This window comes from Papio anubis, chromosome 15 (assembly GCF_008728515.1).
Source record: "Papio anubis isolate 15944 chromosome 15, Panubis1.0, whole genome shotgun sequence".
Taxonomy (NCBI): Eukaryota; Metazoa; Chordata; class Mammalia; order Primates; family Cercopithecidae; genus Papio; species Papio anubis.
Genome location: NC_044990.1, coordinates 24,558,858 through 24,577,726, shown reverse-complemented (window position 1 = coordinate 24,577,726; position 18,869 = coordinate 24,558,858). Strand labels below are relative to the sequence as shown.

The following is an 18,869-nucleotide window of genomic DNA, read 5'->3' as shown; positions in this document are numbered from 1 at the left end:
TCAGCCTCTGTATGTCTGAAAATGTCTATTTCATTTTCAAAAGATTTTTTTCTCTGAGTGCAGAATTCTAAGTTGATAGGTTTTTCTTTCAGTACTTTAAAGATAGTTTCACTGTCTTCTGGCCCACATTGTTTCCAAGAGGAAATCTATTGTCATTCTTATCTTTGTTCCCTTGTATGTAGTATTTCTCTTCTGGCTTAAGATTTCTGTCTATTACAGGTTTTAGGTAATTTTATTATGATGTGTGTATATATATATATATTTTTTTTTTTTTTTTTTTGAGACAGAGTCTTGCTCTGTCACCCAGGCTGGAGTGCAGTAATATAATCTCTGCTCACTGCAATCACCACCTCCTGGGTTCAAGTGATTCTCCTGCCTCAGCCTCCTGAGTAGCTGGGACTACAGGTCCACACTACCATGCCCAGCTAATTTTTGTATTTTTAGTAGAGACGGGGTTTCACCATGTTGGACAGGCTGGTCTCAAACTCCTGACCTAATGATCTGCCCGCCTTGGCCTTCCAAAGGGCTGGGATTATAGGCGTGCCACCCCACCGTGCCCAGCCCCATTGTTGTTTCTTATGCTTGAGGTTTGTTAACTTATAGGATCTATGGATTTATACTTTCCATCAAATTTGGAAAACTTAACTCTCATCTCTTCAAATATATCTTCTGTACCCACCAACCCTGGTTCTGGGGGATTCCAAGTGCGTGTATATTTGATCATTCAAAGTTGTCCCTAAGCTCACTGATGCTTTATTTATTTATTTTCTCTATGTTTCATTTTGGATAACTTGTATTGCTATGTTTTCAAGTTCACTAATCTCTTGTGTGTGTGTGTGTGTGTGTGTGTGTGTGTGTCCAATGTTCCATTAACTCCATCCAGTGTACCTGTTTTTTAACCTGGATCATCTCCAGTATGGAAATTTTGAGTCATTTTTATATCTCCCATATCTGTCCTTTCCTTTACCTTCTTGAACATATGGAAAATAATTACAGTAACTTATTTTGGGATCTGTTTCTACGAATTTATTTTCATCTTCATTATGAGTCATATTTTTTGGCTTCTTTGGATGCTGCTAATTTTTTAATTATATGTCGGATATCACGAATTTGACCTTGCTGTGTACTGGATATTTCTGTATTCCTTTAAATATTCTTAAATTTTATCCTGGGATAGACTTAAGTTACTTAAATACAGTTTGGTCCATTTGAGGCTTACTTTTAAACTTAATTAATCTAGAGCTCATTTTGCTTGTTAGTAATGAGAAAATAGTCTTCTGAGTACTTTACTTGATGCTCATGTATTATGAAATTTTTCCACTCCAGCTGGTAGGAACAAATTATCACCAGCCTTGTGTGAGCCCCAAGGATTGCTCTACCAGCTCATTTCTGGTGGGCTTTTCCCCACAGCCTCTAGTAGTTTCTTCACACATGTGCACTGAGCGGTCCTCAGCTGAAGACTGAGGGAAACCCTCTGAAGGCCGCTGAAGCTTTCTTTCTGAATGACTCTCTTCTCTCGATACAGTTCTCACCGCTCTGGTAGTCTTCCCCCTAAATCCTAGGCACCTGGGCTTCCTTCATTTCTCATCCCTGTTTCCTCCACTCAAGAGGATGGCCATGCTCTGTTTGCGTTTTCTCCTCCTCTGCTGCAGCTTGGAAACTTCTTCCGTGCTGGGAAAATCTTAAGGCTCACTTTGTTTTCTTCTTTTCAGGGGCCACTGTCCCGTACTTCCTATTGTCTGATGTCTGAACAACATTGTTTTGTATGTTTTTCCCTGTATTAGAGGTGTTTAAATGTGGTTCCCGTTATTCCATCATGGCCAGAAACGGAAGTTCCTTTCATAGAGAACTTTAGAAACACTTTGGAACTGAATATAAGCTTGACTAATGTGAGAATTATAGGGTGATATTAGTTAAACAAAAATAGAATATAAGAAGATACGCAAACAGAAAATAGATTATAAGAAAAAGAAACAATTTTGGTACAAAATCATAAGCTTGGGAAGACTTTTAGATAGGAATTCTGTAAGTAATACAATAATCTACTTGTAAATGCTTCAGTCTTTCCCCTTGTACTAATAGCTCTGACAAAGCAGGAATTTTACATCCCCACATTAGAGCCTATGTTAGTGTGACATAATTCATTTTCCTACCTGGAAGGAAGCCCCAGAAACTGCATGTCACATTACATTCCATCTGGCAAGATAATGGCAAAGGCAAGGTTTGTGGTGTGCCTAAGCACTGCGGCTTTAGTTCCAAGCCACTGTCTGCAGATCCTAATAATGGCCGGCTCTGGATGTAATTGTGGCAGTATTTCCAGATAAGGTAGGATAATCGGAAGTGATCATAAAAGATTTCACTCCCTGATTCACTTTACTTTACTAAGTATAGAGCTCCATTGCCCATTTCTAAACTGGGGTCTCTTTAATGATGGAGGTGGATATCATAAGGCTCCCCTATTGCATAAAACTCCAGAGCTAAAGAATCTCCAACTCTATCTTTTAGTTTACTGCATGTATCCAGAACATCATTGAAAACTGCTTAGGGCTGTTCTCACCAGTGTATTTCCAGATGCTCTTTCCAAGCTATCTTTATTATCTTCCACAAGTTTTAAATTTTTAACAGATTAGCAATTCATACTGATTGCTTTAAAAACCAAAGCAAAAGTCCTTTTAGTTGCAACAGTTAAACTGACTCACGGGTTTCAATATTAAATAATCTTTAATATATTCTTTTTTGATGATTAAAAAGCTCAGGGCAGCTGGGTGCGGTGGCTCATGCTGTAATCCCAGTACTTTGGGAGGCTGAGGCAGGTGAATCACCTCAGGTCAGGAGTTCGAGACCAGCCTGGCCAACATGGTGAAACCCCATCTCTACTAAAAATACAAAAGTTAGCCAGGCATGGTGGTGTGTGCCTGTAGTCCCAGCTACTCAGGAGGCTGAGGGAGGAGAATTGCTTGAACCTGGGAGGTGGAGGTTGCAGTGAGCCAAGATTGTGCCACTGCACTCCAACCTAGGTAATAGAGCAAGACTCCATGTCAAAAATAAAAAATAAAAAAACTCAGGCCAGCTCTATTCTGTGTTAAATTTGATAATATCTGAAAAACATCTTGCAATATGATCTTTGGATGTTTTATAAAAATGTGGCTCAAAACCCTATTTAATGGCTGGCACATACACAATAAGGTCTACTCTGCTATTGCTATCTTCACCTGGTTGAAAAGTCGTATTTCTCATGCGTGTTTACTACACAAGAATTGTGCATTTAAGAAAGTAGACAGAGAAATATATTACTGTAGAAGGAGAAGAAATGACTGATAATTATATAAATGGCACCAGAAGGGATTTTTTTCCCTGCATGCCATATATTAAAAGATCTATTAAATTTACAGCCAGTTCTAGCTGGAATGTATTTCACTGAATTGTGCTGATGTGCTAATTTGGTCATTTATCTGGACAATAAAGAGCTTGTCATTTTTTCCCATGAGAGCAAATGAGAGATATGTACTTAAACTTCCCTTTCCCCTTCAGTAGCTTGGAAATCATTCTCAGGGTGGACAGTTGGCAAACAGCGTATGCATAAACTTGCAGATAAAACCCTTGAAGCAAGCAGGCTGCCAGCACATGGCAATGATAGCTCTACTCAAACAAATAAACAAAGAATCTGAAGCAGACAAATGGGAAACTCTCCCCAAGTCAAACAGGCTGTGGATGGTGAAGTCAGGATGGGTCCTTCAAAAACAAAACACCACGGTTTGTTCCTCTGTGCCAAATAGTAAATAAATAAAACAAGCGTTGGAAGGCAGGAAAATAAGCAGGTAATAATCACATCCCTCTGGTGTCTCACATCTAAACCTCGTCAATCCTCTTGTTGAAGGAAGAACTGGCTAAAGCTGGAGCTCATAACGCTGTTTCATTTTGACAAAGAGCTTTTCAGCACAGCACATTTTGCAAACACTGGTAATACTGAGATCGTGTCTGGAGGGCTCCATTTAACAGCACAGTCATCCCGAAGCAGGTTTGATGATATGCAGTAATTATCTCAAAAGGAAAAATCTAGAAAGACACAGACCAAATTAGTTTTTGTTTTACATTTTGAATTTTTATTTAGATGAGCAATTGCTTAGTGTACTATCTAGAACGGAGGCTGCAGCCTAATTTTTTTTTTTTTTTTTTTTTTGAGACAGTTTTGCTCTTGTTGCCCAGGCTGGAGTACAATGGTGTGATCTCAGCTCACTGCAACCTCCACCCTCTGGGTTCAAGCAATTCTCCTGCATCAGCCTCCAGAATAGCTGGGATTACAGGCATGCACCACCACACCTGGCTAATTTTCTACTTTTAGTAGAGACAAGGTTTCTGCATGTTGGTCAGGCTGGTCTCAAACTCCCGACCTCAGGTGATCTGCCCGCCTCAGCCTCCCAAAGTGCTCGGATTACAGGCATGAGCCACTGTGCCGGGCCCAGCCTAATTCTATTCTTTCTTCCCTTTGTGTTTTTTTTTCCTTTTTTTTTTTTTTAATCATTGTACTTACAAGTGGGTGTCTGATTCCATTTCAAACCTCTGCATCTCACTTGAGGTGGTAGAAAGACCGCCTTGTGTTCACTGGAACTCTGTGCCACTATGAGAGGCTGTTCTCAAACCCCAGAATGCAGTAAGTTGCCTCCACAATTTGCCATACCTCTACAAGGTTCCCTGTTCCTTAGTAGCTTTTTACTCTTGCAGATGGACTTTAGTGTAAAGGTGGGCTTCTCCTCTGCACCATTTAGTTCCCAGGCTTAGCAGGTGGGTCAAGAACACCACTGCTGTTTATATGAGCATGTGGACAATGCAGGGCTGCAACTCCTGATGAAGGGAAGTGAGAACTAGGTCCCGGGACAAGAGAAGCTACCAGAAGATTAAACTTAGTTTGTTCCATCAGGTTATATATGGAGAGGACCTAATGAAGCAAGCACTAACCTACCGTTTTTTTATTCAGACATTCATTAGGCAGAACTTTTTAGATGTTACAGTAAATGCTAATAACTTAATATGCATGCTATCCAGAAATAAGAAGCCAGTTATGCCATAAAATGTAACCTTTATGAACAGATCGAAAGTAGGATCTTTTCCAAACCAGAAATATTTTGAAAATCTATCCCATTTATACTCATGATTTCTTAGCAATTTGTTCCCATCTCTGGGTCCAGACTAAACATCTTTATTATCCCCTTGCTTTCCCTGGGAGAAAGTCACTCCATTTATTTCACCCGCCACTCTGTGCCTTCATTTACTAGATGCCCAGTAGTGCTAGGCAGTCTGCTAAGCTCTGATAAACAGGGCACATGGACCCTGTCCGAGGGCACACAGTGGATGCCAATGCCATCAAAAGTTCCGGGAAACAGGTTTGAAGCAAGTGTACCAATACTGATTAATACACTGTGTAAGCTGGAAAAGTGATACTTGAGCTGAGGATTGTTCAAAAGATTAGGAATTCACTAGAAGGGAAGAGGGCCCAGGCAGTGAGTACAGCTGAGTCCCAGAAGCAGGAGGCAGAAGAAGGATGGAGGTGTGGCCGGGAAGCTGCTGATGGCTCTGTGCAGTTGAAATGTGTATAGGTCTTTGTGTGTGTGTGTGTGTGTGTGTGTGTGTGTGTGTGTGTGTGTAGGACACGATGAGCAAGGAAGCAGGGAGGGAAGAAGGAAATCACAGATGTGCTGGAAAAGAACACTAGAGCCAAATTGTAAAGGGTCTTGTGTGCTGTATGCTGGAGCTTAACCTGTATTCTTTGGGCCATGTCGAGTCACTTTAAATGACGTGACCAAGCAGGGAACAGTGGCATGTGTCTGTGGTCCATCCCATACTGGAGAGGCTGAGGTGGGAGGATTGCTTGAGCCCTGGAGTTCGGGGACACAGTGAGCAATGACCATACCTGTGAATATCCACTGCACTCCAGCCTGGGCCATGGGCCGCATACTGAGACCACATCTCCAAAAAAAAAGACCAGAACTGTACTTCAGAAAGGAAATTCTGTGAGATGGAGAAACAGAAGGAAGAGGAGCTAATTGATTTGAGGGAGACTTGGGAGGTGTAATTGATAGGACGTCACTTAAATGTGAATTTTTCTAAAGAAAAGTTACAGAAGCCATTTTCTTTCCTTTCTTCAATAATGGGAAGGTGCTTTAACCTAGAGGAAGCAAGGCAATGCTCTTATTTCAGGGACTAAATTTGAAAACCATCTGGAAAGTCATGGGAGAACTGTACTGTCCATAGGAGCAGTAACTAGAGGAAGATACCCAGTGGATTATGTAAGCAAAATCCTAGAGCACCCAAGTGGAGGATGACCTGAATTTAGGTAGACTGGTCAGATGAGATTCAGTCACAGGATTCTTGAGTTTCACTTTGGGAAGCACACACTGCAATTCTAGCCCTGAAGGTCTTTCATGTGTAATTTGATCCCCTCCTGCCAACCTGAACCATGAAGTCAACAAGCCCATGTGTTCCTCGACTCTGGGCTTTCTCCCCTGTATTTCCCTTTCAGAAGGGAGTAGCTTTAGGGAATGGTGGTTCTTCTCTGCTCCAGAGAATGTTTGGATTTTTTGATTTTTGTTTTTTTGTTTCTTTTCTTTTTGAGACAGAGTCTTACTCTGTCACCCAGGCTGGAGTGCAGTGGCACTATCTCAACTCACTGCAACCTCTGCCTCCCAGACTCAAGCAATACTCCTGCCTCAGCCTCCCTAGCAGCTGGGACTACAGACAAGCGCTGCCATGTCCAGCTAATTTTTTGTGTGTGTTTTTGGTAGAGACCGGGTTTCGTTATGTTTCCCAGGCAGGTCTGGAACTCCTGAGCGCAAGCGAACTGCCCACCTCGGCCTCCTAAAGTGCTGGGATTACTGGCGCCTGGCCTACTCTATACAATTTTAAGAGGTTAAAACATCTTCTTAATAAATGTCCCCCAACCCCTCCAAAACAACAAACAAACCAATTCTGACAACAGTAGGTATCTAAGGTAATTCTTACCTTCAGACTAAAGATTACCCTTGTCAGCATATTTCTGACATTTTTACTTATACAAGGAAAAAAATATTTTATACTTTTTCTTTATCATGTAGGCTATTCAGACTTTTCCAATGTTGAGTTATTTCTTGATTTTAATTATTTTTTTTAATTGTCACAGGTTGGAATCTTTTCCTTCATTTGCCTTTCCTTGCATTTTTTTCCCTTTGCCTTTTTCTTTTTGCTCAGAGCAATGATCGTGCTTAGAAGGAGGTATTTGCTTTACATTTCATTATAATAGCCATCAAGTCACATCTGAAGTTATTCTAAAAGGAGCTAATGTTGTTATTTATTCTTTTTTTCTCTCAAATGTAATGGTGTCTAGACTGTCTTCTGTGACATACCTGAAAAAAAACTTCCATCCTTAGCTACTTTCTGTTTATATTAAATTCTTTAGCCACTGTTCTCCAGAAAGCATTCTTTATTTTGTTCAGGTATACACTGAATATCCTCGAAGAAATTGGTGGTGGCCAGAAGGTCAATGATGACATTATTGTCAACTGGGTGAATGAAACGTTGAGGGAAGCACAGAAAAGTTCATCCATCTCTAGTTTCAAGGTAAATTTCTTTGTCTTCTGCTAGAGGCCATCTGAGCTCTATCTGTATTGTTTTCATTATGTGTTCAAGTGACCTTCAGTGTTAGGTATTAGCGCCTCTGCCTCCCATTTCAATTCTGCTTAAATGACTCGTTGTTGTTTTGATGTTCATCAGCCATTTCGTTGATGAATTTCTCAATACTTCCCCCTTAATAGTTAATCATAAAAGCCCATCATTAAAAAACATTTCAACTTTTATTTTAGATTTAGGGGGTACATGTGCAGATTTGTTACGTGGGTATATTGAGTGATGCTGAGGTTTGGGGTAGAAATAAATCCACCACCCGGGCACGGAGCATTGTACCCAGCGGGCAGTTTTTCTAGCCCTTGTCCTCCCCGCTCCCTCCCCATTTGCATAGTTTCTACTGTCTATTTTTAATTTTTATTTTTATATTTTTAATTTTAATTTATTTTTAAATATTTTTTATTTTTTAATTTTACTTTTTATATCTGTTTTTTGTGACAAGGTCTCACTCTGTCACCCAGGCTGGGGTACAGTGGCATGATTGTGGCTCACTGTGGCCTCAACCTCCTGGGCTCAAGTGACCCTCCTGCCTCAGCCTTCCGAGTAGCGGGGACTACAGGTGCACACTACCATACCCAGCAATTTTTTTTTTTTTTTTTGGAAATGAGGTCTCACTGTGTTGCCCAGGCTGGTCTCAAATTCCTGGCCTCTAGAGATCCTCCTGCTTCAGCCTCCCAAAGTGCTTTGGGACTACAGGCGTGAGCCACCATGCCTGGCCTATTCCCATCTTTATGTCCATGTGTACTCAGGGCTTAGTTCCCACTTAAAACCCATGATTTTAGAAGCAAGATTTTAGGCATTGTTCTTTCAAAGTAATAAAAACTATGATAGTATTCGTAAAATATGGGCACCTCCATGATTCAGATTAACATTATAATGGTGACGTGTAAAATGCTCAAAGATCTCCCTTGTGATTTTTTTTTGTAAAAAAGCAGTTGTATACTTCTGTCTAAATCCCATTTTTATTAATAGCAGCATTTCATTAAATGTCTTGACTCATGTTTCATACATTAACTGGACTCCTCCTCAAGGGACCCGTGCACTCGATCCACATCACCATAATGCCTGGGCCGTCTTAACTACATTTTTCCCGCTTGAAGGTCAGGATTAGGGGGAGGAACCCCTTCAGACTTGTATTAACAGGGTTGGTGAGGCGGTTCATCATGATATCCATCCTGTGTTTCAAAATCAAGAAAAAATGCAAATCTCTTTCCACAAGCAGTACCAGAAGATATTGTCACGGCAGGGCTGTCGCAGGAGTGTCCACCTGCTGTGAGCTCATCACCGTCACCTCTGCTCCATCTCCAGCCTACTGTTCAGTCTGGAGAGTTGAGCAGTCAGGAGTGGATGCTGGTCACTGATGCAAGCAGATTCTTCCAGAAGGAGATTTGGAAAGGCAGTAAAGAAAAGCAAAGTCAAAAGGAGCTCTAAATATTGAATGTGCTCTGGGTACCAGGGGCTCCTTGTTCATGTCTCAGGGTGTCTTCACTGACATTGTAAAGCTGGCTTTACTGTTTTCCTCATTTTATAGGTGGAGACATCAAAGCTTGAGTAACTTCCTGAGAGTATGGCTAGTAATTGTATGTGATGATCCACAAATGGGAGGAAAATGCCTTTTACCTGTGGGGTGAGGCTGTAGAGTGTAGTGTATCTATAGGTAGCTTAGCTGTTAATATGAAGTGGCCAGTTACATAGCCCAGGGGTGCTTCTCTTCCTAAAATAACTGCTGCTCCAGCCCATTACATTAGGCTGTGGCTTCTGGGGTATTCTTATGGGGACAAGATTTGGTAAGCCATGCTGGGGTTCACTCTCAGACAGGTTTGGCAATTCTTTTGCTCCTTGTTAACACTCGGGGCTCATTTTCTCCTGTCTTCTTAGTAAGTCGTTGCAGAATTGGTTAAGTAAAAGAGGCCACATAGTGTACCGAAAGAAATGTCATACTAGCCCCACATTCCTTTTGTCTGAAGCCCTTTAAAAAATGAACACAACCCACTCTTTAAAAAAAAAAATAGATTCAGAGAGTACATCTGCAGGTTTGTTACAAGGGTATATTGTGTGATGCTGAGGTTTGGGCTTCTATTGAACCAGTCACCCAAATAGTAAGCATAGTGCTGAACAGGTAGTTTTTCACCTTTAACCCACTTCCACCCTCCTACTGCTTTTATTCATCAGTGTTTGTTTTTCCTACCTTTATGTCCATATATACCCAATGTTTAGCTTCCTCTTATAAGTGAATAGATGCAGTATTTGGTTTTCTGTTACTGTATTAATTCACTTAGGGTAATGGCCTCCAGTTGCATCCATGTTGCTGCAAATGACATGATTTTATTCTTTTTTATGGCTGCATATTTTATCCTTTGTTATGGCTCCATAGTATTCCGTGATGTATATGCACCACATTTTCTCTATCTAGTCCATTGTTGATGGGCACCTAGGTTGATTCCATATCTTTTCTATTATGAATAGTGCTGTGATGAACATGAGCGTGCAGGTGTCTTTTTGGAAGAATAATTTATTTTCCTTTGAGTATGTACCCAATATTGGAATTGCTGGTTCAAATGGTAATTTTATTTTTGGTTCTTTGAGAAATCTCCAAACTGCTTTCCACAGGGGCTGAACTAATTTACATTCCCACCAACAGTGTACAATCATTCACAACCTCACCGATATCTGTTATTTTTTGACTTTTTAGTAATAGCCCTTCTGAATGGTGTGCAGTGGTATCTCATTGTGATTTTGGTCCTCATTTCTGTAATGATTAGTGATGCCGAGCATTTTTTCATATGGTTGACACAATCCACTCGTTTTAACTTTATGTCTTTCTCTAGTTGTGCTAACTTCCTTCCATTTATTATTTGAGAACGACTACCGGCTGTTGGTAGACAGTGGGTTTTCCGGGAAGTTACTGATGCCCCTACAGAAACTACAGTTTATATGAAACGCTATGTGGAATACTGCTGCATTTCCCAGACCAGGCTGTGTATAGTGCTTATTTAAGAAGAAAAAGCCACCCACTTCCTTTGAGCTGAATGGGAGTAATTTTGGGACACGTTGATGAACCCCTCCCTTTTTCTCTGTGTAGGACCCGAAGATTAGTACAAGTCTGCCCGTTCTGGACCTCATCGATGCCATCCAACCAGGTTCCATTAACTATGACCTTCTGAAGACAGAAAATCTGAATGATGATGAGAAACTCAACAACGCAAAGTACGTAAATAGAAATAAACCTAAGATTGGGAGGGAAGGACCCAACTGGCAGCTGGATGGTTGTAAAGTCTAATGCTCATGCCTTTATGCAAACATTTCATTTTCGCTATCCATGCCTTTCCTTCTCAGGACTTACTGTAGTCTCATCACCACTATTTTGGATATGGTACAATAGTGGTTTAAAGCTCCTAGTGCCAGAATGGAAGCAAGACAAAAAAAAAAATAATAAGAGTATTCTTGTCATTGATAAGCAAGCCTATAGTTCCATAAAACCAATTTCCTAACCAAATGCCCCATTCATGAATATTCATGGATAAGAATGCCCAGGGCTAGGGTTCCACAGCAGAGCCTTTGCCAGTGTGAGAGCCACTGTCTTTTGCTTTACCATTCAGGTCCTCTGCCAGATGATTCCTCTAGAGTGAGTGTCAGCATATTATAGTTTCTGAGCCAGATCTGCCCTGTTTTCCTAAATAAAGTTTTATTGAAACACAGCCTATTCCTTTACATCTTGTCTAGAGCTGCTTCCCTGCTACAACAGCAGAGTTGCGTAGTTACAACGAAGCCTAAGATGTTTACTATCTAGTCTTCTGCAAAAAAAGCTGATGAACTTCTGCTCCAGACAGATGCTTTTCTCAGATCAGGTTCTGTTAGTTTCCTTGCGCTGCCACAACAAAGTACTAGACAAACCGGGCAGCAAAAGTTTCTTCTGTCACAGTTATAGGAGCTAAAGGTTTGCAATCCAGATGTTGGCAGGATTGGTTTCTTCTGAGGGAGAATCTGCCCCATGCCTGTCTCTGCCTCCGTCTTCACATGGCATTCTTCCTGCGTGTCTGTGACTTCACACGGCTGTCTTCCCCCTTTGCGTTTCTCTGTGATGCTTCTTTTCTTAGAAAGACACCAGTCCTATTGGATTAAGGTCCCACCCAACTCCAGCATGACCTCATCTTAACTATTTACAACTGCAGCAACCCTCTGTCCAAACAGGGTCACACTCTGAGGTGCTGGGAATTAAGACTCCAGCCTATGAATTTCGAAGAGACACAATTCAGCTCATAGCACAGGTCTAGAAGTGACAAGGATCTAGTGCCCAGCATCCCTGCTTTATAGTCTCAACAGAGCCCTTCTTTCTGTTTCCGGTTTGGGAAAGTGGGAACCTGTGCTCCCGGGATGCCAACGTTTAACATAATCTAACGGAGAGAAATAAATAAACTAAAATCACAATAGATTGTGATGAGAGGTGTGGAAGGGACGGTATGAGGCATCCCTGAAGGGACAGGAAGGGGACTATAGCCCTTTAGAGCAAATAGCAGCTCAGCTGAGCTCAGTTGAAAAAGACAAGTAGGAAGGAAGTAGACAGGTGAAGGAGCGAGGAAGAATGTTCCGGGCAGAAGGAAAAACACATATGAAGACCCAGAAATTGTAAAAAGCCTTCAGCTCAGATGTTCAAGGGGAATGTGATTAGGTTTAAGAAACTTGCCAAGGCCATACAATTTTTCAGTTGTGCAGCTGAGATTCAAAGTCCAACTTCAGAGCCCGGACTCGTAAGCACTCTCCTGTGAGGGCAAGATACAAAATTATTTAGGAAAAGGGGTGAAAGAAATTACACAAAATGTGAAGAACGGTTATGTTATGGTGGCAAGATTGTGTGTGATTTTGTTTGAAGCTCCTTTCTAGTTTTCAGACAATTTTCCTTCTGTGTTTTATAATGGGGAAGAATTAATTTTACTTCATTAATAACTAATATAGAAGAAGTTATTGAGAGATAGACAAGGAGAAAAAATGGGTCTACTTCTGCCTGATGCTCTTAATTTAATTTGATCAATAAAGTAAAAGTAAAGTAATTTGAGGAGAGCAGGAGGTAGTAAACGTGGGTTTGGGTACAGTGAAGTGTCTGGTGTAACCACAGTAAGAGGTCACTAGATAATAAATGAGGTGAATAAAAGAACTGCCAGGTAGTAGTGTGAGCTCATTTGAAAATAGATTATAATTAATAAAATTTATCTTCATATATCTACAAACAGAGCAAAAATGTTCTGATGCAGCTATCATCATTCTATGTGAAAATATGGAATATAAGTCTCTGGCTACTCTATATTGCAGTGCCATAAATAAGTACAAATATATGTTGGCAAGAATTGGAATGGAACAAAGAATAAAAAAATTGATGTGGAAGGCCAGGAGTTTTTTTCTTTGTTTGTTTGTTGTTGTTGTTGTTGTTGTTTTGAGACGGAGTCTCGCTCTGTCGTCAGGCTGGAGTGCAGTGGCACGATCTTGGCTCACTGCAGCCTCCACCTCCCAGGTTCAAGCAATTCTCCTGCCTCAGCCTCCTGAGTAGCTGGGACTAAAGGCACATGCCACCACACCTGGCTAATTTTTTGTATTTTTAGTAGAGACGGGGTTTCACCATGTTAGCCAGGATGGTCTCGATCTCCTGACCTCATGATCCACCCACCTCAGCTACCCAAAGTGTTGGGATTACAGGCGTGAGCCACCACGCCCGGCCAAGGTCACGATATTATAAACACATTTTTCTTCTTTTGTTCCTTGTAAAAATGTTACTGTAGTTGAAATGTAGTCTGCAAACTTTTCCTAGCACACATTTTTATTCAGTTCTGTGACTCTTTCTGCCATGTTGCTATGTAGCCCAAGAGAATACTCCTGGTGTGGGTATCAAAAGTGGCAGCATGTGCCAGGTATAGTGGCTCACACCTGTAATCCCAGTGCTTTGGGAGGCTGAGGCAAGAGGTTCTGTTGAGGCCAGGAGTTCAAGCCCAGCCTGGGCAACATAGTAAGATCCCTGTCTCTACCAAAAAAAAAAAAAAAAGCTTAAAAAAAAAAAAGGCAGGAGCTGAAGAGGTCTCCAAGGACAAATAATACACTTGATAGTGATCACGAGACTAGCCAGCAAGTCTGATGCTTTGTCAGAAGCTTTGTTTAAGCCAAAATTTGTCCACAAAAGTGTGAGGATGCTGGTGACTGACTCCAGCCACTGCAGGAGTGAGTTCTGTCCTGAGTATGGAGCGACTGTGACTGTGACCCTCCAGGGTCCCATTCATGCTGTGCTTCTTAGGCTCTCCTTATTTTTCCTCTTTTCTCCCTTTTAGGTATGCCATCTCTATGGCCCGAAAAATTGGAGCAAGAGTGTATGCCCTACCAGAAGACCTGGTTGAAGTGAACCCCAAAATGGTCATGACCGTGTTTGCCTGCCTTATGGGGAAAGGAATGAAGAGGGTGTGAGGCCCGGTGGGGCCGGGTGGGAGGCGGTGCACTCACTCCTGACTGCCCAGCACAGATGCTTCCGGGATGATTCAAGCCATTCCAAAGTTCAACTTGGTGACATTCTACAAGATTCCAAAAAGCACATATTAGTGCAGCCAAGTAGCCTCTCCTGTATTTAACAAAAAGTGCTTCATTCTTTGCTGGAGGCCCAACCTCCTATATATAGGTTTCTATTCTTGATTTATTTGCTTCTTCGAAAATCTAGAGGAAAAGAAAGAAGTTATTTTCCAAGTACCCTTCTCGCTTTTGCCATTAGTCGAGGATAGAAGCTGCAGTGATATTAATTTTGATGTAATCTTTCAAACCCGCTTCATGTGGCTTCCCTTTTCTTTGTTTGATATGAGGGCCAGGAGGGGAATCATCACACCTGCTCTAAACCCTGTTCTTGGAGGTCAGCCTTTGATCTGTTGCAAGCCTCTCTTTCGTACCCTGCCTCCCATGACTTTGCTCCTCACGCACTTGGAACCATGCCTTCTGGAGGCCCCATCTCTTCTGGCCATCCTTGTCTCTGGGCCACTTGGAGCGTCTGATAAATCAGTCAAGCTGTTGAAGTCTCAGGAGTCTCTGGTAGCCTGCAGAAGTAAGCCTCATCATCAGAACCTTTCCTCAAAACTGGAGTCCCAGATGTCATCAGGTTTTGTTTTTTTTTTCAGCCACTAAGAACCCCTCTGTTTTTAACTCTAGAATTTGGGCTTGGACTAGATCTAACATCTTGAATACTCTGCCCTCCAGAGCCTTAACTCTTAACGGAAGGTTGGATCCAAGGAGGGTGTAATGGAGCATCAAGCCACTCGGGGGCAGCATGGAGCTGTAACTAAGCATCCTTTAGGGTGCTGCCTCTCCAGGCATTCAGCCCTCACATTAGATTCTAGTTACTGTGGTATGGCTAATATCTGTCCACATTTGGAGGCAATCCTGCCTTGCTTTTGCTTCTAGAGCTTAGCATATCTGGTTGTTGTCAGGCCATATTATCAATGTTTACTTTTTTGGTACTATAAAAGCTTTCTGCCACCCCTAAACTCCAGAGGGGACAATATGTGCCAATGAATAGCACCCCTATGCACATACACACACACCTGGCCAGCTGTCAAGGGTAGAATGAATCTATGCTGGATAAGAAATGGCGGGATTGTGTTATGAAGAGCTAATTTACTGGACAAAGAATTCCAAAGCAAAACAAGAACAATATGAATTTGAGCAACTCTCATAGGTTAAGCAATTTCCCCCTAAACCAACTGAAGGCTAAAATGCAACAGGCCATTGTGAACCAGCACTAGACTCCCTCTGTCATGGTGAAAGGCTTCATCAATGAGGTATCTTCTTTAGTAGTGGTATGTAATGGAACTTAGCCATTTTTCAAAGCAATTGAAATGCATTGCTCTGGATCTGTTTCTTGGCAGTGGACTCAGAAAGCCAACATATGGCTCCTCCCAGCCCATTACCAGTATTTTTGCTGCTTCTGAATGCAAAGTGGTTGGTTTTGACTTCAGATGGGACTTACTGTAGCCTCAAATGATTTCCCCCATCCACCTCCGGGAAAAAAGAATGTTACTGCCTTAATAAAAAATGAAAAGAGAATGATGCTCAAAATCTTTCCAAATAAAATGTTCCCTATATTAGGTGTCTCCGGATGTTTCCTTTTGAAAGTTTGCTAACGGTGTGCTATAAATCATTCATTCATTCATTCCACCAACATGTTCAAGTGCCTAATATGTGCTAGGCATGGTGCAAGGTTTTAGCAATGTGCCTATGAATTAAACAGGCACCGTGTTCAACTGTTGCCTGTCTTAGGAAAGACAGAAGTTAAACAATGAAAATAACAGATGTGACAAGTGATAAAAAGAGGGGCAGGGTGAGACATGAATTTATGACAGGAAACAGTCTGAGGAGAAATAGTTTAGCTAAAAACTGAAGAATAAACTTCCATGAGGTAAAGCAGGGAATAAAATTAAAGCTGAGCGCCAAACTCAGAAATACACTGAACTTGGAGGAGTGTAGAGGTGTGATACCTTTCCTCACCTATCATAATAATCACGGCCAATACTACGACGAAAGATCAGTTAACAAGAGAAAAGGATAACAAATTTCTTTCATCAAAGTTTTACGTGACATAGGAGCTTTTAGAAATGAAACCCAAAGATCCAAAGAAAACTGTTCATTTTTGTGCTTAGATTTAATGCAGAATGAACGGCCATGCAGAAACGTGATTGGGCAAAAGGCTGTGATCCAAGGCTAATAAATGGAAGGGGAAGCCCAGCAAGGCTTGTCTGTTCTAATTCTTCTTGGCCGCAGTCTGTAGCATTTTTTCCTCCAGGGATCAGGGCAGGACCCCCCCGGAACGAGGGTCTTATCATCTACTATCAGGCAAGGTGGGCCAGAGAATTTCTTTACCGCCACTGCCACTGTCTACACAGAAAGGGAGGGAAAGGTTAGAGTAATTTTTCTAGGGTTTTAGGACTTGTTGGGGAAAAGGGGTTCTAGTTTCTATGACCCTTCTTGAGAAAGAGGAATTCTGCTTTCCATGGGTTGCTTCAGGGGAGAAAGAAGGGCAGGAGACAGGAGGGCAGGAGAAGGTCAGAGAGGGAGACCTTGTTGCTGAGGTTACCTTGGAGGCTTTCCAGTCTCCTTTAGTTCGAAGTACTCTGCATACCAAAGTGCCACACCGTGGGGTTTCGTTTTTTTCTGAGCCCCAACCCAATCATAAACCAAAGTCAGACTTAGAGATTGGTGCAAAACAATGTCTAGACTGAGTTGAGGTGGAATCTTTGGAATTAGCAGTGCCCGAGGTCTCCTCTCCAGCTTGGTGGGGCCTTACTTGGGAAGAAGTGGGGATGCACATGGGGGGATGCAGAGGAGTTCTGAGGCAGCCAACTTCCTCAGTTGGGCTGCTATGACAGAGAAGTTGGCTATCGATTTGGCATGGTCACACTTGGACCTGCAGAGGTCCCACCCACCCACCCACCCACACAGCAGCTAGGAAGCTGGGCTTTTGTGCCTAAGCTCTGTGTCCAGGTTTTACCAGCAACTTCTTCTTGGAGGTAGCTCTGTCCTGGCCTAAACACTCCTGCACCTTCTATACTTAGGAGGTCACTGTCTTCCCAATACATCAAGAGGCTATAGATATTGTTTCTTTCTATTTGTGCTAGACTGCATTGAAATTTCCATCCTAATCAGCAACCACTGTTACCAAGTTCTTTTGTATCCTAGAAATATTCTGTGCACATATCACACCCATACATCTGTTTTATAACAAATATTAGCATACCATAAACATCACTCGGTATTCCATTTTTTTAACTTAATACCGTGTCTTGAAGGTTGTTTCACATTGGTACATACAGACCCGCTTCAATCTTTCCAACAGGTACACAGTCTTCTACTATATAGGCATAGCAAACTCCATTGAACCAGTGGCCTCTAAATAGATATTTAAGTCGTTTTATCTTTTGTCCCCAAAATAAGGCCACAATGAATAATATTATACCCACTTCTTGAGCACATTCTGTTAATTTTAATTCAACAGGTACTTATCAAGTTCCTGCTTTAGCAAAAATATTGCACATTGGGTAGTCAGACATGGATCCTCTTAAGTTTCCTCAAATTATTTTATTAAAAACCGTAAGCTGGGACAGATGCTCTAGCCAATCCCAACTTCTCTGTTTTATGTCTAAAGAAGGATGTTAACCAGCATGCAGGCACACATAAACCATAATAAAAAGCAGAATGTGATCAATGCAATACATTTCTAAATTAAATATCACAGGAGCTCAGGGAAAGAATGAATTCGAGTGAAGAATCAACAAAAGTTTTTGGAAGAACTCAGTTGTGATGAATGAGAAGTGAGCAGGGACAGGGCCTTACTCAAGCAGATGTTTCCCAGAGAGCCAGGCACATTTCTAGATTTTTAATAAGAGCTTCATAACTTTAAAAAAAATTGATTTATAGTCATCATAAACAAATGTTTCCTGAACGTAGGAAATGCTGAACAGAAAGAGGTAATTATGAGATAAGTTGTGAAATAGACTTACCTGCAGAGTATTTAGAACAGAATGGATTCCTGTCTGTCTGGAAATTATGACATCAGGGCTGGTCTGATGCAATGCATTGGATTAAATGACCTTTCAAAGTCTCAGTCACCTTAGTGATTTTGTTCACCTAGACTCACATTCACACACACACACACACACACACACACACACACAGCCCTAGTCTGTCCCTGGGAGCACAGTTGTGATCTCCATTATAAAGACTGGGTAAACTCCCAGCCTGCCTTAGACCAACCTATTTCAGACTGAGGCTTAAAGCACGAGACATTTCCATGTGCTCTCAGTCCTTGGGATGAGCCCTGGGCCCACCTTCCTTACATTTACTATACCTATTGTCACTGACCTCTGTTCTTTGTCCCACCCAGTGTGCAGATGGGCTTGCAGTAAACGCCAGCAGTGCTATCTTGGCGAACTCGGCATTGTTTTGCCCAGTACGTTCATGCCAATTTCATGATCCAGAAAGCAGAGCTGATGCTCAGAACAAGTTAGAGGCATTGACCGATCCTCTTATGAAATCTAGTCACTTTGACAGTTTCCTAATAAAATTCCTGTAATTAAATTTTAAGCTGTCAAAGAGGGCTCTTACTCAGTATGCTTTCTCCCTATTTCTGAAAGACAGAGTTTACCAACTGAGCCTGTGAATGGGTGACAAAAAGAAAACTGTGTAAATGTTTTCTCATGTTC

At 41.6% G+C, this 18,869-nt stretch overlaps 1 protein-coding gene across 6 annotated transcripts in view; it reads left to right on the top strand.

Annotated features, from left to right (window-relative positions):
- LCP1 (lymphocyte cytosolic protein 1) overlaps positions 1–15,755 on the top strand; it is a 58,587-nt gene extending 42,832 nt beyond the window's left edge. For all 6 annotated transcript variants that reach the window (XM_021929423.2, XM_009191894.2, XM_031655717.1 and 3 more), the window contains 3 exons: positions 7,467–7,590; positions 10,736–10,860; positions 13,965–15,755. In XM_021929423.2, the coding sequence (XP_021785115.1) occupies positions 7,467–7,590; positions 10,736–10,860; positions 13,965–14,097 (382 nt within the window). In that variant the 3' untranslated portion in view covers positions 14,098–15,755. The remainder of the gene's footprint in view (positions 1–7,466; positions 7,591–10,735; positions 10,861–13,964) is intronic.
- Positions 15,756–18,869: the final 3,114 nt, after the last annotated feature.